Raw genomic sequence first — 23601 nt, forward strand, 5'->3', positions numbered from 1 at the left:
CCTTTTCAACACTGAAAAAGCAGTAAAATGGCCATAACTTGGGAACCACTTGTCCGATCGATATCAAACCTCGAAAAGGCACATCTGCGGGGCCCCGGCAATATTCCTGGCAAGTTTCAATCAGATTGGACCGGCGGTCGTCGAGAAACGGCGGTCGCAGACAGACAGACACACACACACACACACACACACACACAGATTGCTGGAATTATAGACAGATAATAACTAAATAAATAACGAACATATTTTTCGTGAATCATTGAATCTAAGACACTGGATGTTGGGCCGGCTAGAAATAAGTTTAGACGGGAGTGGAGACAGCAATAGAAGCGGAGATGATAGTGGTATTTGGTAAATGAGACAAAATATTCTAATAGTTTGTAATTCCATTGATTGAAAAATTAGGGTATGGTGAGATGTGAATCCGTACACTTCTGAACTTCCTAGGTGAAAATCGACTGCATTTTCGAACTCAGTGGGGTCGATTTACTTTAAGAAATGTTTAGACGGACAACAAATTAATTATAGATTAGAAAATATCGAAATGAGGAGGATTAGTGACTCAACTCCAGTCATGATAAATCTTGTTTTAGGTTATATTTTCGAAATGGTAGTGAATTCAACATCAGTGCAGTCATTTCTTAGAGTAAATCGACCCCATAGAGTTCGAAAATGCACTCCATTTCCACCTCGGACATCCAGAAGTACCCATAATCATACCTGACCATACCCTAATTTATTCAAGTCATGAGACTAAAAGTCGTCCTATGGAGCGACCTCTAAATCACCTCCAATCAAGCTAAAAAAAAATTATCCGCGTTATTGGATCATATTAGAATAATTTTAAGCTTGTGGAGCAACATTCTATTTTTGTTCGACTTTTTTGGCTCACCCTAATATATATATATATATATATATATATATATATATATATATATATATATATATACATATATATATATATATATATACATATATATATATATCAAAGTACACAACTGAACAGCCTTGTAATATCCAAAGAGAAACAAAAAAACCTCGAGATTGGACGAGGCCATTTTGTCCATCATGCCTGTACCATCTCCCAATCAATGAATCTATCAATTTATTTGTAGTTTATGTACTAATCCCACTCCGAGACTATGATCAAAACTTAAACATCTGCAAGCAGGAACTTTAGCCATTGTACAAGCACACCGTGACATACACTTTGAGAAATACAATGTGATCTTTAATGTCCAGAGCCAGTAACAGTATCTGCTGAGTTACTTCTGCTAGTAACTCACCAGAATGGCAGCTTCTTTTTTTTACTGAGTTCCCATCAGAAATTGAATCCAGAGATAACTTGATCAATGGTAATCACACTCCCTTTGGAACTATACTGCTCTCCCCTTTTTTCTATCCTCTCTATACATACATACATATCTATCTATATATATATATATATATATATATATATATATATATATACACACACACATATGTATATGTATATGTATATATATATATATATATATATATATATATATATATATATATATATAGTTATATACATACATACGTGGAAGTGTATGTATACACATACAGTCAAAGCTCGTTACTATGCCACCTCGCTTCTATGCCACTCTCGCTATTATACCACTTTTGCTCGGTCCCGACAAAATTCAATACAAAATAAATTTACTATGCCACCCCCTACTCTCGCTACCATGCCACTACTGTGTGACTGTTAAAAGGCACGAGTCGTGAAAAAGTCTGTATTGCGCAGTGCTCGATTATCACACTCACGTCCAAAGGCGAAGCGACGGACTACAGTCCAGCTGTGCACAACATAACTCAATACGTACGCGCATAGTCAGACTGTGTCAAAACACGCAATTCTTCTCCCCGATGCCAGCCACAACAAGCCAATCACAACACGCACAACGAGACACAAAAAAGCGCGAGCACACACACAGACACGCAGGCACACGTACAACAGTGACATCATTTTTTTTTCAAATTCAGCCCATAATGTCAGCTCAGAAACGCAAGCGAACCGACTTTACGCTGAAGGAGAATAAGGAGATCATCGATGCCGCGAAGAAGGAGCCGAATCAGTCCAAGTTGGCCAGGGAGATTAGCAAGAAATGGGGCGTCGAAGTTAAGAGAACCACCGTGAAGGGCATTCTCAGCAAGAAGGATGCAATCGAGGCTGCAATCAAAGCTGGATTTCCATCGAAGCGCATGAAGTTGACGCAGGCTCACGACCCGAAGCTTGATGAGGGAGTGCTCATGTGGCTGAAGCAGTCAAGAGGACAGAATGTGCCTGTCAGCGGTGATCTGATCAAGAAGGCGATGAAACTGGCCGAGCTGATGCACATCCCAGACTTCATAGCGAGCGACGGTTGGTTGGGCAATTTCAAGAAGCGCCACGGCATCACGTTCAAGACAGTGCAGGGCGAAGCTGGAGCGGTGGATTCGCAATCCCTTCTTGAGTGGCAACAACAGGTTCTCCGGCCCTTACTCGGGCAGTTCTCCGCAGACGACGTCTTCAACCTGGACGAGACTGGACTCTTCTGGCAGCTGCTTCCGAACAAGACCATGGCTTTCAGGGGAGAGCGGTGTACTGGAGGAAAGAAAAGCAAGCAAAGGATCACTCTTCTGGTTGGGGCAAACATGAGCGGCAGCGAGAAGTTCCCTCTTCTGGTGATTGGCAATTCCAAGAAACCCCGTGCCTTCAAGAACAAAGAGATCCCGGTCAAGTACAAGGCGAACTCGAAGGCGTGGATGACGGCGGAGCTTTTCGAGGAGATGTTGCGTGCGTGGGACGGACGACTCGGCCAGCAGGGATGCAGAGTGCTGGTCTGTCTCGATAACTTCTCTGGCCACCCTCCCGAGCTCGAGCTGAACAACATCCAACTGGTCTTCTTCCCACCCAACACGACAGCCAATTCGCAACCAATGGATCAGGGAATCATAGAGAACCTCAAGCACCACAACAAGAAGCTCCTGCTATGCCGCCGGCTTGAGGCCATAGACGAGGGAAAGGAGTTCAAGTTCACGTTGCTCGACGCTCTACACGTCGCCCGGCGTGCTTGGGAGCAGGTCGGCAAGTCGACGATCAGGAACTGTTTCGCGAAGGCCAAGTTCATCGAAGAGGAGATCCAAACTGAGCCACAGGATGCGGAGCTGCCCGACATCTGGGAAGCTCTGCCTGCCGAGGAAAAGATGCACGAGAACGAGGAGATCGAGCTGTCTGACTTTCTCGAAGCCGACGAGCGCCTCGCGACTGGCGGGTATTTCACGCTGGAGGAGATTGCAGAGGAGATTCTGTGCAGTGAGGAGCCGGTGGAAAGCGAAGATGACGAGGTAACTGTCGAGGAGGAAATCGTTCCGTTCGAGGAAGCCCAGCGCGCTTGTAGCACCGTCCGGAAGTTCATGCAGCAGAGAAGCGGGAAGCCCGGTGTGATGCAAGCGTGCGATCGGCTAGACAACGAGATGCACGAGATCCGCCGAAAGAAGATGCGCCAGCCGACGATTCTTGAAAGCTTTGTGTGTCGTGAATTTCTCGCCATGCCATATGTTAGTGTGTGAACTCTGTTAGTGTGTGTATGTTCTCCGTTCGCTTAGCTTATACAACAGTCGTGCCTTTTACTTGCTGGAATAAATTTTGTCTAAAGATTAACTACAGATGGGTAACTTGAGAAAATAAGGCCGTTTTTACAAAATCTTGTTACTATGCCACTTTTGCTTGGTCCCGACGGGTGGCATAGTAACGAGCTTTGACTGTATATATATATATATATATATATAATTTTTTTTTTATAGAGGTGCATGTATGTATATATGTATATATATATATATATATATATATATATATATATATATATATTTATAGAAGTGTATGTATGTATACACATGTATATATATTTATATACATACAGATATACACAGACATATATATATATATATATATATATATATATATATATATATATATATATATATATATATATATATGCACAGTGTATACTCGTGGGTATGCTTTCACATTATAAGCAATATCAAACTGTGCTTCATACGTACATAATAAATAGCAGCAGTTGCAGCATGACCTCCCATTGTCCCCATTGTCTCGGGTCGCTCACCTGTAGTGAGCACGAGGTTGCACTTATTTTCGGATATTTTCATTTAAGAATGCTTTCCTATGGTTCTGTGATTTTTCCTGGTGTATCGGCTTCGATGTCTGTTGGCACACAAAAGTACCGTGCTTCCCCATTGTGTCGGGTTGCTCAGTGAGCATATGGCTTCACTTATTTTCAAATACTCTCATTTACGGACGTTTTCTTACAGTTATTTGATTTTAACCACCACCACCGAAAGTGGAAGGAGGTCATATTTTCACCCCTGTCTGTCTATTTGTTTGTTACTTGGCGACAAAACTTTTTTGCTAAGCATGTTGGGCTGTAGCATTTGTCTGTCGGTTTGTTTCTTTGTCGGTTTGTCACACGATTTTTTTTGGCCACAGTTTTCAAGCAATCGTTTTGAATTTTCTTTGTGTACATATGTGATCGGCCAAGAATGGCAACACTAAATTGTGGTGAAGATCCGAATCCAGATCCGGATCTGAGAATTTTTCAAGTGATTCTTCACCATTGAGAGATCGGGCAAAAAACGAAACATAGCACAATATCTCAAAACGTTATGGATGGATTCACACGAAACTTGGAGAACAGCTTGGGAGTGTCACTAGGAAGAATTGATTAAATTTTGGTGAAGATCCGAATCTACATCTTGGAAAAAAAATCTTCATTCTTCTTCATTCCGAGATGGGGCTAAAAACGCTATTGCATGATATCTCAAAAAGTTGAGGACGGATTTGGATGAAGCTTGGTGTACAGGTTGGGTGTGTGACGAGGACGAATTGATTCGATTTTGGTGAAGATCTGAATCTGGATCCGGATTCGAGAATTTTTCAAGTGATTCTTCACCTTTGAAAGATGGGGGCGAAAACGACGTATAGCACAATATCTGAAAAGGTAATGGTAAGAATGGGATCAGTACATAGAAGATAAGTTAATTGATAGATTTAGTTCATGGGATGTGGATATGACAAAGGCACAATTTATGAGCCAAATGGATTCCTTGTGCAACATATAACTGACTTCAACATTTCCCAGCCTAATCCGTGAGTTAATCTGACCATCTTTGAGACATACTTGAGTGCTCCTTTTAACACATTTGCTAGATTTTGTAAGTGAGCTGCACATCAACCTCCTGGCATCTGGTGAAGTGTGCGCCCGAACAGGTACAATCTGCTGTTTTAGCATGAGTCATTTTTCTTAACGCCACACGGGAATCCTTATCACTTTATGATAACAATAGCACCGAGTGCTCCTTACCGGGCCATCCCATTAAACTCTCGTATTCCTGCCTCGTACACGGGATCAATCCAACGAATCAAGACGGCCGTTGGTGAGACGAAGCGGAAGTTGACTCGACTGGGAGCAGCAAACCTCTCTGCCTCTGTAAATAAGCAATGTCCTCAAGTCATTTTTACAGATTATGATACAAGACCAACAAGCCAGGTTTCATTGGATTCAGTGGACCCGATGTTATTGTTTCGTATGCAGCCAGTGGTTGCTGGTTGCATTGTTTTCTGGAAGTGCGGCTGTGCTGCTGATGCAGTGCCCCTGTTACCAGTAAGCTGGTACTTATTTTGCCGACCTCAGAAGGATGACAGCCTGAGTCAACCCACCTGGTGTTATTTCAACAACACGACAGGGACTCGAGACCCTCAGATCTCATGCCAGCCACCTTAACCATGAGATGAACACCAGGCTTATACATTCTGGTTGGTAAGATCCACATTCAACAAGAGGGAGAATTGCTTTGCAATACATGTCCCCTCCTGGTCCCAATGAATGTTCGTTTATTTGGGCGGTGTATAATGGCACGTTTGGTGTGGAAAATAATTAAAATAATCTGATGTACATACATGAAGCAAAAAACATGTGTATGGCATATGTGCATATGTAATATATGGAATGGCCTCCCTGGAAAAGTAGTGGCAGCAGAAAAAGTAGATAAGTTTAAATTAGAATTAGATAGGTACCTGGAAGTTATGGAGTTAGAGGGGTACGGGGATGTTGATAAGATTTTTAGGTAGTTTGACCATTGATGGGTGATTGTGTGCAATGCACGGAGTGCTGTTGGTGGGGGTCTTGTCAAGGGGGATTGTGTGGTTGATGTTGTGTGTTTTTTGAATAATTAAAGTTGATTTCAATAATTAAAGACTTTTTTTGCATTTTCTTCCTTGGACCTTGTGTAGATAAATTAGTATGGTGTTCGTGCACGCATGATGGGCTGAATGGCCTCCACCTGTGTTAGATTTCCTTGTATTTCCCTGTTATATACCTGGGATAATTCCAATTGCAATGGGCAATGGACACACCTCGGCCTAAAGTTTGATCAAATGTTCTGTGGAACTGTGTTGCTTTATGGATGATGGAGTGGCGGTGCATGATTTCATTGGGGTTGAGTCAAGTCAGCTGTCCAGCCAATTGGTGTAAAGCAGCGGGGTGGAGTCAGGGCAGCTGAACACCGAGCCATGTATAATATGTGATATTTTCCAAGTCTAAAAAGGGTATCACTCTGTGATAAATTGATGAAACGCCCTGAAACTCGAACTTATTCTGTAACTTATCATAATAAAGCCAGGTACCAAGTTTCAGTTGAATATTTTAAAGGGTATGGGAAAAAATTCAGAAAAATCACAGGTGCGATGGACTGTCTGTTTGTTTGTGGACAGGTGGTCCACAGATGGGTCCAGGTGGGATGGACGGACAGACGGAGAGCAAACCTAAAGTCCCCTCTGGTGAAACCGGTAGTGGACTAAAAATGAAAAAAAACTACCAACTAGCATGGTGGCCCAGCTTCTGGGGGTGCAGCTACGATAGTTGGTCATGCCTTTCAATCACGTTTTAATTTGGATCTTCCCAAGTCCCAACTACATCCAGTATTTTGCTAATTTGAAGCAGACCCACGATGCTGAGACCTGTAAGGACAACCCCACCCAGTCTGACACTCAGGGTAATGATGAAAACGACATTAGATGTCACCATCTGCTTATTGCCTTTGGGGTGATGGCCCCTCCGGTACTTAACACTGATCACTTGTTGCCTGCACATTCCTGGGTGAAGACCACTTGGTGGTTGAAGCGTCCGAACTGAATGGTGCCTTCATTTTTAATTATGCCAAAGGTTTGGCTAGATACTGAGTTTATGACAATGCCTGGTTTATCCTCTATTAGTGGAGCATAACAAAAAAAACATGCACGCACACACGCACACACACTCGATTTGTGTCTGCTGCATACAGTCATCAGACAATCATCAATATATGATCAATAAACATCATCTGCAAGCAATCACATTTGAATAATCTACATAATGATTATTAAGTGCATCCAATCAATCAAAATTATCTTCATCATGAACAGCTACATGTAAGCATCTTGGACATGCTCCTGGAACATCGTGATTATTATTCTCCTTCAGCTGTAACTGATCAGCAATTCCCATGACATATTGGAACTTAATTGTGATTTCCAAGGGTTCTCAGGAAGTTAATCCCTGACATAGATGTCAATGAAACTTGTATGACATTAACTGAACGAGCAAGTTTGCCCGTGCCCGCACGGATTTTAAAACTGGGTAGGGATGGGGGAAGCAAAAATGTGAATGGCATCTTCTGTCATCGAGCCGCCAAGCTGGGAACAACAATCCACATTTATTGCCACATATGATGCATTTTTAATGCTCTAATGGCGGCGAGGTGCTCCATTTAAAAGGTTTGTTGGATATTTGTCGCTTTTTGATGCCCCAAGTCCATAATAACTATTTGTTTGTATTGGTGTTAAAGTCAGTGACTAATTGTAAATGAATAGCAGGGTTCTTCTACTTGGTACATTTGAAATAAGTACCCCCACCAACGGAAGGAGGTTATGTTTTTATCCCTCTCTGTTTGTCTGTTTGTTACTTACAAAACCGAAGATTTTTCAACTATATTGGTTTGCCGATTTTGTTTGTTTGTCGTCTGTCTGTTTGTCTGTCTGTTTGTCTGTTTGTCGCCTACAGGTCACAATTTTAAACCGATCTCCACGAAACTTCACCACATGGTAGAGTTTGTCATAAAGAAGAAGCCTATTGTTTTTGAGGTCAAAAGGTCAAAAACTCACCATCTCAACCACCAATAGGCCAAACGTCAACAACTTTTGTGAGATTTCTAAAATCCTCAATTTTCATCCGATTGACTTGAAATTTGAAGAGGACTTTCAAATCAGGTCACTGATTTCAACCAGCCAACTACTTTGAAGTCAACATCGACCAAAAGGTCAACATAGGCCCAAGGTCAACAACTAAGGTGGTATTTCTAAAATCTTCAATTTTCAAACGATTAACTTGAAATTTTAAGAGGATATATATTTCAGATCACTGAATTCAACCACCAATTATTTTCGAGGTTCACATAAGCCAAAAGGTCAACATAGGCCGCATTTCTAAAATTGTCAGTTTTCATCCGATTCACTTGAAATTTGAAGAGTTGTTGCATATTTGGTCAATGAATTCAACCACCAATTATTTTTGAGATCAAATTTATTTCATGGATATTGCAAGTATCGTGCTCTGCATGATGTCTTCTTGTTTGTTTGTTTGTTTGTCAACAAAATATATCAAAAAGTTGTGAATGGATACAGACGAAATTTGGTGGAGAGCTTGGGTATGAAACACCAACGAAATTGCTTCGGTGCGTGTGTGTGTGTGTGTGTGTGTGTGTGTGTGTGTGTGTGTGTGTGTGTGTGTGTGTGTGTGTGTGTGTGTGTGTGTGTGTGTGTGTGTGTGTGTGTGTGCATGTGTGTTTCCTCCACAACTCTAAAGCAATGCAACCTAGCAGCCTGAAACTTTGCATGCACACAAAGGGAATTCCTAGGAAGTGCATGAGTGAAAACTGGGTGTGTGCGTTTATTAAAACACCCCTTTTGAAAATAATTAATGGCCTTATTTAATTATATCTTTTATCAGGTACATCCTCGGCCACCTCACTCTATATGGGGTCTTAAGGTATTTCCTGGGTTATCGAACTGGGGTCTGAAGCTGCCATGTTTTTGGCCTGCTCAACCAGGCCTTGACTTGGAACAAGCCGCAATAATTTCTTTTTGATAAAGTTTTACTTTCCTCACTCGTATTATCGAATGCTTGTTCATCATAGCTATGAATCACTGGATACATTGCAATGTTGATAAACACCCGGAGATGCCAGCGTTTGTGATTTTATTTAATTTCAGCTCATGTCATAACCTCAAGAATCTCTTAAACTATGCCGAATTACAAAATTTAAGCTCCAGAATCGAACTCAGCAGCAGGTCAGATGCTAAAAAAGTGTTCATTTGTCCAATCGGACATTGCCTGGGAGTTTCCAGGTGCATGGTTTTATCGACGGCAATTGGTAATCGCTTGCCAAGACAGGCGTTCCATTGGAGTGCTTGCTTGAGTGCCTAAGCCACTTACTGAGCACCCTACAGTCAATAGCGGTGCAGTTCGTATCCTGATCGGGATGTACAGTCGACAGTTACTACAAGGTAGAGATGCGTATACAACGCACATGGACATGGTACATATGGGTAGATTTGGACCTTTATGGACTCTCTACGGGTGTGTGGGCATGCCATGCCTGTAAAGGGTACCGTGGTGGCAAAGTTTCATCCCATATCTTATGGAGGTTTTATCAGGTTTTCCTTTGTCCTTACGACTGTTTCTAAAGCGTTTGCTTATTGGGTTTGCTTAACAAAGGTGATATTTTTCTCTTTGTGAGTTTCGAAGTAAAATATTGTTGCGGTTCTGCAAAACCGCATGCCTCTAAGGCAATGGCACCCAACATACAGTGATTCCCAGGCAGTTATTTTGTTCACCTTCATGCAGTCAGACCTTCCCCTCATGTCTCGTGGGTTAACGGGATGAAGTGCATTGCGTGGGTCTAATAGCTAGGTCTATTAACCATATCACTATCTTCTATTCTGATTTCTATTCCAACCCTTTCATTTTAGCCATGGTACAAAGCAAGTAAGCAAACACACCACGATATGAATAGCAAACACACCATGCAGCCTCCCGTGGGAGAATCAACATAAGAACAAACTCACGAGACAGCATGCGCATGGCGCGCAATTTCATTCAAATCTGCGTGCCGATTTCCAACGGTATCTCACCTTGCTCACCCCTCACTCACCAAAAACTCACTATCTCAACCACCAACACCTCCCGCACATGGAAAATATATTCCCACACCTCCTCATATCTCTGTACTAATACAATTCACCACTAAACAGAGGCATGCGGCATAGCTCAGGCTGCACTTGAACTGCATGATGTGGGGATGAGCAACGGACGTTAATGGCACTGGCCGCATCTTGCTGGGAATGTTCCAGGTGAGCACGTGGGATTGATGTGGCCCTCGTCCAGTCGGGATGGGTGGCCAGGAGGGGTTGCGGAAAGAGCAATCCGGGAGTTTGGTACAGAGCTCCAGGCCGTGTCACGCCGGATGTGTGAATGAGATGGCTTTTGACCCCAGCAGCCTGGCAGGGCGTGGCTAGGGTCGCCGTGGCCCAATAGAGAAGCAGAATTCGGGTCACAGCGCGTCGCTTCGGGTCGTCACTCCACCCTTCGCCCGGGGCTTATAAAAGGCGGATCGCAGAGCAGCTCACCCTCTCCTTCGCCTCTCTGCTTCGCCCTCTTCTTCACTGCTACTCGTTGCCTCTACCTGTCACTGGCTCTTCTTTGCCTCTGCCCGTCGCTGGCTCTTTACTTGCGGTTGGTGTGCGACTGAGACGTGTGTATTCCGGAGGACCAATGTGGAGCGCACATTGCCACGAGCAACCGGGAAAGTGACCAAGTTGGAGATAACGCGCCAACTCTTGAGGTGGGAACGCTCAAACGGAGCATCCAACGGAGGTACACGCTACACTTGCAGACCTATGCACGACTAGGTTGGGGATCTTTTGCCTCATGCATATTCTCTCCTCTCTCCTTCCACCCCTCTATTTCGTCCCCTTTGGACGCACAAAAGAGCATCATTACTGACTCGCAATCACAGTTTCCTCTGGCATGGCACCGTACCACCCAGATTGCACTACACCACACCTCCCACTCCCACACCTTTGACACCAGTATTTCAACACCCTATTTCCCCCGAAGCCAACTGGGTTTTGTTGGTCGTCCGACCGCGCAAGGTGTTGGGAGGCCGTTTATCCTCATCTACTCTCTTTTTTTCTGGCTATCTAATCGTGTGTGTGTGTGTGTGTGTGTGTGTGTGTGTGTGTGTGTGTGTGTGTGTGTGTGTGTGTGTGTGTGTGTGTGTGTGTGTGTGTGATGGTGCCTGTCGTAGTATAAGTTAAGATTGTAGAAGTCATAACGGGATAAGTCTGCTCTGTGTCTGCTTTTGTAAGATTGCTTTCCCTTTTGTCACACCAAACAAATTTCTTGCTATCCTTGCTGTACATACCAATAAACCCAATTTACTGTGCCACATACCTTTCCTCACTTAATTGTAAATAAATGCTTTGTGTAGAAATGTTCCCAGCTCGTTTTCATCTTTTCCTTCATTGGTTCAGCATGGTTCGTATCCTAGCCGAGCTGCGACATTGTCTCCCAACGATATGTTTTTCTAATCGGTACGTCCTTGGGCAGTTAAGCTCGGCTGCATCTGATCCGGTAAGGTGATCCGGTTTGAACAAGGCGTACTGAGGGCGTGTCTCCCGGTAATTAGATCACGTGACCATTAAGTAAATGGTATTTATTAGACGGAGGACCCTAAGTCATGTGGTTGAGTTATTGGCGTTCACGGTCGATTTGTGACCCACCGCGTCCACAAAGTTATTCATGTGTGACGGCCTGCAATTCCGGAGAGTCTGATGGGAACCCGAGGTACCTCCCCCGCTCATGTTCTTGCCCCCGACCCCTGGTCAGCAACAATATCTATATATATAAAGTTGAAAGTGTGTCTCTCTCTGTGTCTGTGTGTGTGTTTCTCTGTGACCTATGCACGCGAAAAGTAGTGGACTGATCCTCACCAAACTTCACATGCTGACAGAACATGTACCCGGGAGTGTCCCCATGTAAAAGAATTGTACTTCCGGTTTCCGAATTATGACGTCATCACCTGATTTCGTAACGTTAATTTTTCAAGTTCAGCCGATTGACATGGGGCCAATGCCATTTGCAATAGAATGAAAAAATAATGCTACAGTCAAATGAAGACAATGACTTCCGACTTCCCGGTTTCCGAATTATGACGTCATCACCTGATTGCGTAACGTTAATTTTTCAAGTTCAGCCGATTGACATGGGACCAACGGAATTTGCTAGAGAATGAGAATTAATTAAGTCGCAAATGATGACATTAAACCAGCCTCACATTGTTGAGGCATTATGGTTTTTTATCTGATGCGGCAATAAATCTTAACATTTTTGAACTCGAGTCTTCTGCATATAAAACATGGCGGGGAAAATATAATATTATAGTGGTGATGAAAAAAAATAATAATGGTGGCAGCCTCTACAATTTTACAATTAACTGTGACATATACTCCTTCAGACCCGCCGCCATCCACGGGATTCCTGTGCGGATCACGGGTATCCCTGCTAGTATTTGATAATATCCGATTTCTGAGCTGTTGGCCATATTTCTTACGTGTTTTCTAAATTACCGAGCCAATTTTTTTTCCACCCGTCGCATGCAGCTGTTTATAAATATTAATGTTTGTAAACATCTCCCTGAAACATCTATATAAATGTGATGTTGTTTTTCGGTGAAAGCTACTCAAGGTTTTTCAGTTGTATACCGTATGTACTGTAGTCGATAATCATACTGACTCTAACCTGGCGATTCCCGAAAAATTGCCGATATTGGCCACGTACTAATGTGTGTGTGTGTGTGTGTGTGTGTGTGTGTGTGTGTGTGTGTGTGTGTGTGTGTGTGTGTGTGTGTGTGTGTGTGTGTGTGTGTGTGTGTTCATAAAGCATAACATATTCTCTTTACTCACTCTTCTACCCCACCCCTCTCTCTTTGTCCCATCCTGCTCTACCCCCTCCCAATAAAGTGCAGCACCCTCCTCCCACACCTCTTCGGACGTGTCCGAGTGGTGTTTTTCTCTGGACAGCTTGGCTGCAGACGCGTCCGGGTGGTGTTTGTCTCTGAACGTGGGCGGGCAGTTTTTATGTCTGGATGGGAGTTTGTTTTCGGATGCATCCAGACAGTGTTTGTCTCCGGACACGTCCGGGCAGTGTTTGTCTCCAAACATGTCTGAGCGGTGTTTATGTCCGGACGGGAATTTGTCTTCAGACATGTCTGGACAGAAGTTTGCCTCTGGACGTGTCCGAGCAGTGTTTGTCTCCGGACAGCTTGGCTCCGGATGCGTCCAGGTGGTGTTTGTCTCTGGGCGGTATTTATAGTATGACCGGAAGAAAATGGATTTCAGACATTATTTTGTTTCCATCTTCACTGTTATTCTATGCATAAGCATTGTGATGACACGGTGTGAACCGTAATTATCACGAAACCACACATCTGCCTTCCCTTCCTCTTACCTCACGCTGACTTCCCTTCCCCCACCCCTCCTCACTCTACCCCCCTCCTTGCTTCCTCACTTTTCCTCGCTCCACCTCCTTCCTCACTCCCCCACCCCTCATCGCTCCCCTCCCTCTTCTCTCTTTCCTTCTCTACCTCCTCACTTTCCCCCCTCATTCTCTCTCCCACCCATCTCTCTCTCCCCTCTTGTTTTTTTTCCCCCCTCCCAGTTTTCCCATAAGCAAATTGACGAGTGGTATTTGCTAGTCTAATACAATTAGCCCGTCCCCCATGCAGCGGAAAACGGGGTTTTGCAATCCCTTGTCTGTCTGTCTGTCTGTCTGGGCCGTAACTTTGCAATTTGAGCTTTTGTCATCAAATTTTCATCAATGCTTTATTCTGAGAATATGGAGAAGAATATTCTCAGAAGATTCTGAGAATATTCTGAGAATGAATAATTTTGTTAAAATAATTTTCATGATTATTGTTAATATTAGCAATATTTTTTTTATTCTTCGACCTCTGTTTGCTCTGTTGTTTTTTTCTCAGCAACCACTTGTCCGATTCATACAAATGTTTTAGGGTAGGAGCCCCCCCCCATGGAGATATTTTAATCGTAATTATAGCCTGGTGTTGGCTCAGTGGCTAGGGTGGCGGCTTGGGATCCTAGGGTCCTGAGTTCAAGCCCCGTTGACCACTGAATTAATACAACAGGGGGTTGACTCAGCTTGTCATCCTTCCGTGGTCTGCGAAATGAGTACCAGTGTACTGGTAGAGGGGCACTGCATAAGCGACACGGTTGCGCTTCCAAGAAATGATAGCTTCCCCGGCAGCTAAGCTGCCATACGCAAGAAGAAGAAGAATCATAATTATAAATAAGTCATCAAATCATCAAGTCATAAATCACATGGTATGGCAGCCATCTTGGATTAAACACAAAAAATTAAAACATTATATCTCTGAAACCGCTGATCGGAAAAATTTGAAACTTGGCACATCTCATTCTACTCCAAACGGGGAATAACGAGATGTAAGGATGACGTCATCAGTGAAGTGATGGTTGAGCAGCCATAAACGTTTTCATCAAAATCCTTGTTTACCATTGAGATTCAGTGTGTATGTCCAAACCATAACATTTTTACCAATTGAGCTTTTGTCATCAAATCTTCAACAAACCTTTATTATGAGATTGTGGAGAACACAAATTAATAAAATGTACAATTTTTTTTAACTGTCGTCTTCGTCGTTTTGTTTGAGAGCAAAGCAGATGCAGATTTGCTTTGCATTTTGAGATGCTTTCTAGTTATTTTATTGTTTACTTTGTACAGGGTGGGGCATTTATATCTGAAACATTTGCAATCTTTCTAGCCGGAAGCAGTCTTGGCATAACTAAGTATTATTTTCTTTTGTTTTACAAATAATACTTTAAAGTTTTTATTGATGGAGCACTTTAAATGCAATGAGCATCTTTTTTTAAAAAAATTGTTTTCTTTTTTAATGCAATGAGCATGACAATTTAACAAACAAGGTCATCATGACAGATGAGGCACACTTTGATTTGGCAGATTTAACTCCACCAGATTTCTTCCTATGGGGATTTATGAAGGGCAAAGTTTATAAGGAACATCCAACATCGATCGATTAATTGAAGGCAAACATCACCACCTACCATCCGCCCTATTGATCAAGAGACATTGCTTGCGGTAGTGAACAATATGATGATCCGCTGTCGTGAATGCACGAATTTGAAAGGGGCCCATTTGTCTGATGTAATTTTTAAGAAATAAAGAATCAAAATTTATTATAAAAAAACTAAGTATGTGCCGATGTTGTATCGAAATTTAATTTAATTTGGTTTAGAAACAAAAAAGTTAAGATAATAAACCGTCAGATATAAATGCCCAACCCTGCATGAGGTTATGGATGTACTTATCAATCGTCGTTTTCCTGAAATTATCAAAGCACTACAATTCTATACTTTTGTTGTTTTAGCTCTTTCACTCTGCGTACCTGATAAGAAGCCAACTTTACTGCTGTCTTGCAGACTCATCGATCGCTGAAGAACTCGAGGTCTTTTCAGAGACCACACATACAGGGGATGCAGATCTGGCGATGACACGGGTGTGGAGAGTTTACTATTGTTTGAATTCATTAAACTGACACTCTGTCGAATTTGACATTCAAAATAATCTGGTTATTCATCACTCTTAAATTTGTGCTGAGTTGCTGAAATTGTGTAAGAAAATGTTGATCTGTTTTTGTGCATGTTGACCTTCATTGTTCAGGACACGAATGTATATAACGATGTATGCGTGAACAAACTTGCTTTTTTGACTCAGGGCATGCCTCAGAGTATGCAGGTCATTTCGTTGGCCACTCAGGCTTTGCAAGGCGTCAGCATTTCTTTGGGGCAGGTGTCGCATTCCACCTGCTCCAAACCTCAGTGTGAGATGCTGACCATACCCTGGTGACACACTTGGCTTTAAACACAAATAATTTTGAAGCACTGCTGATAAAGCACAGAACATAGTGACAGTTGACATTATAGCTGTATCTCAGCTATCTATCAAAACGGACTGTATTGCCAAAATGAGTGGTACCATAAGGAAATATACAATGTTATTCATTTACAAACGTTGATTTGCTGTCTAATCATTTGTGATGTCACGAAGACTTTGTGATAAATTTTGGTATGTGTCCGCCAATATTGCACCATCTCTTCGTAAGATCAAATCCACGTTCACACACTCGCCTTTAAGCTGGCTATGCTGGGTTCAAATCTCCAACCAACTGCAAACTGCCACCCCGGTGTTTCACAGGCATGGTGATTCATCAATGGGCTGGTGATACGTCCCTCGGATGGACGTAAAGCGGGCGTCCCGTCTGTTGGCATTAGTTGGTGAACGTTAAAGATCTCACGATGTCTGTTGGGAAAAGCGGGTGAGCTATCGCCGGCACCCTGGCCAAATTCCAAATCCCTGCCCGAACCGTATTCGAACGTCAGGCCTGGCCAGCCGGTTCGTGAAAGACTTGGGCCGAGCTTCCCCCAGCCAACCCTACAAGAACCCGGCAATAATTGTAGCCGTTGAAGAAGAGGAAGATCACGTTCAGTGGTTGACCATGTTATTTTGACTGAGGGCTTTTTACAACATTCTGAGCCATCTTAGAGTGTTCAGTTTGATTTAGAGTCTGGGTGTGCTGTCCTCGTGCTTTTGGGAATTATCATGTATTTCAGTAAGTTGTCTCTCATTACACCTGTGGTGTACTTTTCATTGATGCCAATTTGTTGGTATTTTTGCATCATGAACTTTGTTCCATTGACTTGTCCAACTACTTGGCAGTAGTGTAGGCGTGTTGTTTTTTTCTTAACCTGGTTTCTAACCAATCATTTTGCCCCACACTACTATCGGGCTATTGGACCTCCTCCTCGGGGGACGGGTGTTGAGGAGGGCTTGAACGGAAATGTGGTGACACTTTCCTGCCTGACAGCTCGCATTTTACACCGTAGTGGAAATAACTCACAAACTTGAGTTTCACTGGAGTTAAACTGAAGTTCGCTGGAGTTAAATCGCATTCACAGCCCGATCTTCAGCGCTGCGTTTCCTCTCTTGACTCACGGAGCTTCGTACCACGTGCTGCGTCTCAGCACTTTGTTCGGTGGGTTTTCACTCCTTTCAACCACAGGACTATTATCATCGCACCCATTTTGATGAGCAGCCTATTCCCACAGGCAATGGCCTTTAATGACCCCTGAGTTACCGAGTGGATTATATTATTTCATGGACACGACGCTGAATTAGCCCACTGGTGATAAGCCATTTCTTGCTTCTTTTTGAACTTTACTGAACTCACCCGTGCTCAAGTTTAATGGATTATGAGACACCGCTCAGACTGGACGAATTGTCATCAACCTTCAGCGGTGAGTAGAAGTCGATAACTCGATTTTCTATACACTAATTACTGAAAAAAAATCTTCCCATGCAGACATAGCCTTTAACCTGTGACTTAGGCCCAAGTCACATTTGCCACGGCGGCCGTGAGGTCTCCAAAATCTACGGCCATGAGCAATTATATGGCGGCCGCAGTATTTCCACGGTCACACAATGTAGCGGTCACATATGTTTTTATTTTTCGGGGAGCCGCACGGCGTATTTATAAATTGTGGAGACCGAAAACGTGGGGGTGCCGTACGGTCTTTGATTTGATGTCACACGGTGACCTTAGGGCGTTCCTGCGGCGGCCATAGAATTTTCAAGGCAGACGCAAGGTGCCCGCAAGGCGACCGCAGGGGGACCGCAAGGGGGGGGGGGCCCTAAGGCGAACGTGCGGCCAGACGGATGGTAACGAGTGGATTTTTTTTTACCAGTTCTTTTTTTCGGCTTGTCGAATTGCTACGGCGAACGTAGAAATGAAAAAAAGTTATAACTCCGTGCTATAATTCCACGGCGACCTTACGACCTGTAAAATATAGCCATACGGCGTAGGGCCACCCTGAGGCCACCTCAGAAACTGCGGCCGACGCACGTTTCTGTCAATTCAGAGGGCGTACGGCCGCCGTGTCCTCGCCCTAGAGCAAACGTGACTTAGGCCTTAGTAAACAGGTCACCCCTCCCTCACACCTGCGCCAATTCAGGTAACCGCCTCTCTTTTCCTTCGAAGCGAATGTCCAATCAAAACATGTTCAGGCCTTGTTGTCGTATCAGCTTTAATCAGCACACTTCAGGATGACGATGCAATATCGGTTCCAAGATGGGCGAGATGTCAGAAAAACGGGACCACGCACGTGCCTGTCAACCGCGCAACCCTACGTCACTTTATGAACAGCAGTGACAACACTAACATGTAATGGTGCTGGAACAGCGCGACATGATACACATTTACAAAAATAACTTGCAACCTCCCACACCCTACCCCCTCAACCCCAGGGACCATGAATTATTTTTATCACCTTAAACCTTCTCGTCCACATTCCGAGTACAACCACCAGGTCTTCAACTCATTTCGTCCAGCAGCTTAGTACTGCATAGAAGTCAAACAAACCCATAGGCCGTCAGCTGAGGCGTCATGGTCGTTTCATTGCGTTCCACCAGTCGCGGGACTTAAAAAATACTGACTCCACTATCATTTGGCAAGTTGGTAACTCGATCATGCTTGATCCAAAAGTTTGACATCCGAAACATGCCAGTTTGTTTGTGGTGATTCAAACGACGGACAAATCAGATCGCTCGATTTCATCATGCAAGTGGTCAAAATGGCAGCGCTCATAGATCCATGATTTCAACTGAAGGTGTCAGAACGTCAGGGGACAAATCCAATTCGAGGTCCTTAATGCACTCCGATTTCATCAAGAACGACAGTGTACATCCTTTCACAGCCCAGATATGGACGACGTATGTTGAATGTGTTCGAAAATGGATTAATCTGGATGGACCGAGTCAAGAAATTGCAAAGCAACACAACCCTATAATCGGTATAGATTTCCCCAACATTCTTCACTGAGCCCGTTTTCGCCCTTCCAGCTACCAACGCTTCATCAATGAAAAGGACGTTGAACATCAGGGAATTCGGATGCTTGAACGGACTCAAAGTGCATCCACATCAAGGCTGAGTGAGGGATCCACATGTGATGTCTCTGCTGAGCCAGTCAAACAGAAATAGCTTCACTTAGGGTCACCGATTCGATCAGCGGAACAACTGGTGCTAGCAGCCAGGAGTTTGCATTGTTTGCAAAAAAGGCAGCATGCTATGTGAAGAAGTCTCACAAGACAACGAAGGGTCCTCTAGTCTAGTGCAAGCAGAGACCCCTACAGCTGCTGAGTGCATTTGGTCTTTTCCTTCTGCAATCTGTTGCTTTAGATGCTCGTTTTTTTTTTTGTGTTTTTTAATTGTATAAAAGGTCGAGGCTCATGGAAAAGCTAGAGCACCAAACAGGAACAAGAACAGAGCAAAAAAGAAGAAGTAGAAATGGAGGAAACACCAATAGCAGGGTAGAGGGACACCGTTGGGAGTTAGTTCCACAGCCAGGGAAAAAGAGGAACGAATGAGTGGAGGTGAGCAGTGAGTCTACATTTTGGGAGTTCCACCAGGGAGGGGTTGCTGGTGGACTGTGTGCACCCTGCAGCAACCTGTGGGGCAGAGTTGAAGGCCTTGGTTTGTACGACGTCAAGCTGAGCAAAGTGTGTAGCAGGGGCACCATCCCAGCGCATTTATGCTTAATTTACATCATACCCCTCCGGGTTAAAGGTCAAGGTTAAATGGCGGTGTGAAAAAATAAAAGTGTTTTTTGTCATCGCTCAATTTTGCTGTCGCTCAATTTTGCCAATGCAGAATCTCAAAGACCGCTTGGCCTTCCAAGATGTTCTTGCATCATAATGGTGGACCTGCACTGAAGTTGTGCACCAGACATTTGTTTTGTGTTCTTGACCTACCTTTTTTGGATTGTGACCAAATGCCCAAAAAACATCTTTTTGATCATAACTTGAAAAATTTTCATCTGATTTTCATGATGTTGAGTTTTATGGATAGGTTGTTTATGGGGACACATTTTCTTTATTGGCACTTTATCCCTAAATGTTAGTCGGGAAAAAATAGGGCCATCAATTGATCATGGGCCAAGGGTAAGTCGTGGGCGATCGCCAAGGGTATACGAGGTGTGTTGAAAAAGTATCCAACCTTAATTTTTCGTGCGTAAACAAATGAAGCTAGGGAGGTGTGCTTTGGTGCACGTATGTAGGCGATCCTAATCCGTATGCGTGAATATTTTTCCGCCTGCAGAAGCTGTCAGTCGCCGACAGACCGCCGATGAGTGAGGAAGTGTAAGTGAGCACCGTCGGATTTTCGTTTTTGACAAAATGACGGATCACTGTGGTCTCATCGCCAGTGATCACTGTGTTGAAGAAGTTGGGATCGCTGTTCACAGTCTCCAGCATGTCCTGTGTGATCTCCAAACGGAGTTGCTTCTGCTCGATCGTTAGCAGCTTTGGCACGAACTTCGCTGAGATTCTCCTTAAGCCCAAATCCTCAATCACAATGGAATGAACGGATCCAATGCTGACGCCCGCCTCATCTGCAAGTTCTCTGATTGTGATTCGACGATCCTGCATCAGCAGGGTCCTCCTCACTTGGTCAATGACGATCTCATTTCGGGATGTTGAGGGCCTACCAGAACGTGCTTCACTTTCCACTGATGTGCGACCATCTTTGAAGCGGTTGTACCACTGTTTTATCTGTGTGGTAAAAATTGCTTCGTTCCCGAAGGCCTGTTGAATCTTGCGGATCGTTTCCACTTGGGAATCGCCAAGCTTTACACAAAATTTGGTGCAGTGGCGTTGTTCAAGTTTTTCCGTCATTTTCTTTTGAGACATGGATTCCTTTGAGAGACATGCATTGGCTATGAGAGTAGAAGAAATCAGGAACCCAAGAGTGGAGTTGACCTTGGATGCCATAAGCATCGCATTTGGAAAGGAATACAGGATGCTCGACCAAAAGCTCAAGATATGTCCAGAAAGTTGGCCCTGGTCTCATGTCTGACATTGAGGGTCTCCATCCATTGTTTGCAGAGTCGAAGCAGCATATCCAAGGTAGTGTGACCTGATCTGAATCCGAATTGATAATTTGAGATCATGCTGTTTGAGAAAAGGAAGGATTTTATGTCAACTGCTATGATAGATTCCATGACCTTGCTGAAGTAGGGTCTTATGTCTGTAGTTAAAGAGATTGGTTTTTGTACCTTTGTTTGTGTAATATGGTGATGTTTGCTGATTTCCAAGCAAATTGAAGATGACCTAAGGCAAATAAAGAGTGAAAATGGCAAGAACAGCAGAGAAGGTTATTAAGGCACATAAGCTGATACCATCCAATTCAGTTGCAGAACCAGAATTGAGGATTGCCAGAATCTTCTCTACCTTCTCAGGCACAAAGAGTCCAAGAGCAGTTGGTTGCGACTGGGTAGGTTAGGCACAGAGAGTAATGGGTTGAAGGCACAAGATTTGTAGGCAAACACAGAATTAAGGCATTCGGCCTTCTCGTGACCGGAATCGTCTGTGATGCCATTTGGAGTGAAGGAATGGATGGAGAGGGAGCACACTCATGAACTTAACAGACCTAACGAGAAGGGCACTTCATGGAGCGCATACCTCCACCACGTAATTCCTGATCCATGAAAACATATCTGGCCCAATACATTTTTGAAATATGCTATACTGTATATCGTTTATGGCCCTGTCACTCAATGGTGAAGACTCACTTTAAAAAATAAATAATTCTCATATCCAGATCAGGATTCGGATCTTCACCAAGATCGAAACAATTTGTCATCGTCACACACGCAACATGTCCACCAAGTTTCATCTGAATCCGTCTACAACTTTTTGAGATATCATGCTATATATTAGTTTAGTCCTATCTCTCAATGGTAAAGAATCACTTTAAAAATTCTAGTGGGCGGATCTGGATCCGGAGCTTCACCAAAATCTACTCATTTTGTCCGTGTCACACACCCAACCTGTCCACAAAATTTAATCCGGATCAGTCCACAACTTTTTGAGATATCCTGCACACAGACAGACAAATGGACAGACAAACAAACAGAGAGAAAGGGATGAAAACATAATCTCCTTCACCTTTTGTGGTGGAGGTAATAAGGCACCACAAGATTTCAGAGGAGGGAAACAAGTTTGAAAGTTCAATGTTGAAGTTGGACAGATGTCGTTTTCTGGCTCTTCTGAGAGTGTACCCAAACTTGTGGACATTTTGGAATGACCTGAAATTACCTTCGGTCGGAATTGCCTTCCAAGAAGAGCAGGCAAGTTGTTTCAAAGCAATTGCCGCACAAAATGATTCAGTGTACCATGGGTGGAAGGATGAGTATGATAACTGAAGACAAGAGAGAGCAGGTTTCTGTGGAAGAATTCCCAGGCTGAGTTAATATCAGGGGCAGTGGATGTACAGTTGGAGACTAGTCCTGAAGTGAGATGGCTACTCACAGTCCCTACCAGTTTGCCTGAGTGAAGTTACAAACTCACCAGCAATTGAGGCTGTTCTCTGAGAATGGCCAGAGAGATGGTGACCTTCACAAACACATGATCAGATGATCTAATTGGAGCAGAGGAAGAGCAGGAGACATTGGTGGGGAAGTTGGTCTTCGCCAAATCCAAAAGGGGGGGGATTTGCAATTGAAAGAAATTCAGTTCAGAAAATTCAAAGATTGAGTCAGTCTCATGGAGACAGCAGGGGAGGACTGGTGGTATTCTGGGCCATTGAGCAAAAAGGAGTGTTTGGGCCCGCTAGATAAAATTTTGAATGACAGTGCGAAATGAATGTTTTCTGAAACAAACATTTGTGCATACAAATGCAGAATAATAATGAGACCGTAAATTTAAGGCGAATCGATACTAATAAATGTGTGTGTGTGTGTGTGTGTGTGTGTGTGTGTGTGTGTGTGTGTGTGTGTGTGTCAGTGTGTCTCCTCCATAACTCCAAAACCAAGAAACCTAGCAGCCTGAAATGTTTCGTGTATACTAAGGGAACTCCAAGGAAGTGCAAGAGTGAAAATTGGGTGTTTGGGTTAATTCAAACACCCCTTTTGAAGATAATTAACGACCTTATTTAATCATATCCTTTATCAGGCGCATCCTCGGCCACCTCACTCTCTGGGGTCTTAAGACCTATCCTGGGTAACCTCGCTGGAGTATGAAGCCACCATGTTTTTTGGCCTGCTCAACCATGCCTTGATTTGGAACAGGTGCAATGATTTCTTAACGATAAAGATGTTTTATTTCAGTTTCCTCACTTATATTATCGAATGCCTGTTCATCATAGCTACGAATCTCTGAGTACATTGCAATGCTTATAAACGCCCAGAGACGCCAGCGTTCGTGGCTTTATTTCATTTCCGCACATGCGATAACCTCGAGAATCTCTTAAACTAAGCTGAATTACAACATTTCAGCTCCAGAATTGAAATTAGCAGTAGTTCCAACTGTTGAAGAAAGTGCT

At 43.5% G+C, this 23601-nt stretch overlaps 1 protein-coding gene and 1 long non-coding RNA gene across 3 annotated transcripts in view; one reads left to right on the top strand and one right to left on the bottom strand.

Annotated features, from left to right (window-relative positions):
* Positions 1 to 15938, top strand: part of LOC147025279 (uncharacterized) — a 39367-nt gene extending 23429 nt beyond the window's left edge. The window contains exon 3 of the long non-coding RNA XR_015059437.1: positions 15650 to 15938. This is a non-coding gene — a long non-coding RNA (uncharacterized LOC147025279). The remainder of the gene's footprint in view (positions 1 to 15649) is intronic.
* LOC147025278 (uncharacterized) overlaps positions 1 to 23601 on the bottom strand; it is a 72475-nt gene that overhangs the window by 32951 nt on the left and 15923 nt on the right. Inside the window, exons 2-4 of one of the 2 annotated variants that reach the window (XM_085886119.1) lie at positions 15932 to 16033; positions 15616 to 15711; positions 5385 to 5508 (exon numbers count right to left, since the gene is read on the bottom strand). In XM_085886119.1, coding sequence (XP_085742245.1) covers positions 5385 to 5508; positions 15616 to 15711; positions 15932 to 16033 — 322 coding nt within the window. Of the gene's footprint in view, positions 1 to 5384; positions 5509 to 15615; positions 15712 to 15931; positions 16070 to 23601 lie in introns of both variants that reach the window. The other variant, XM_085886118.1, reaches the window with a different exon arrangement.

The sequence above is a fragment of the Eptatretus burgeri genome, chromosome 6, assembly GCF_056783735.1.
Source record: "Eptatretus burgeri isolate ZD-2024b chromosome 6, Ebu_testis_v1, whole genome shotgun sequence".
Lineage (NCBI taxonomy): Eukaryota > Metazoa > Chordata > Myxini > Myxiniformes > Myxinidae > Eptatretus > Eptatretus burgeri.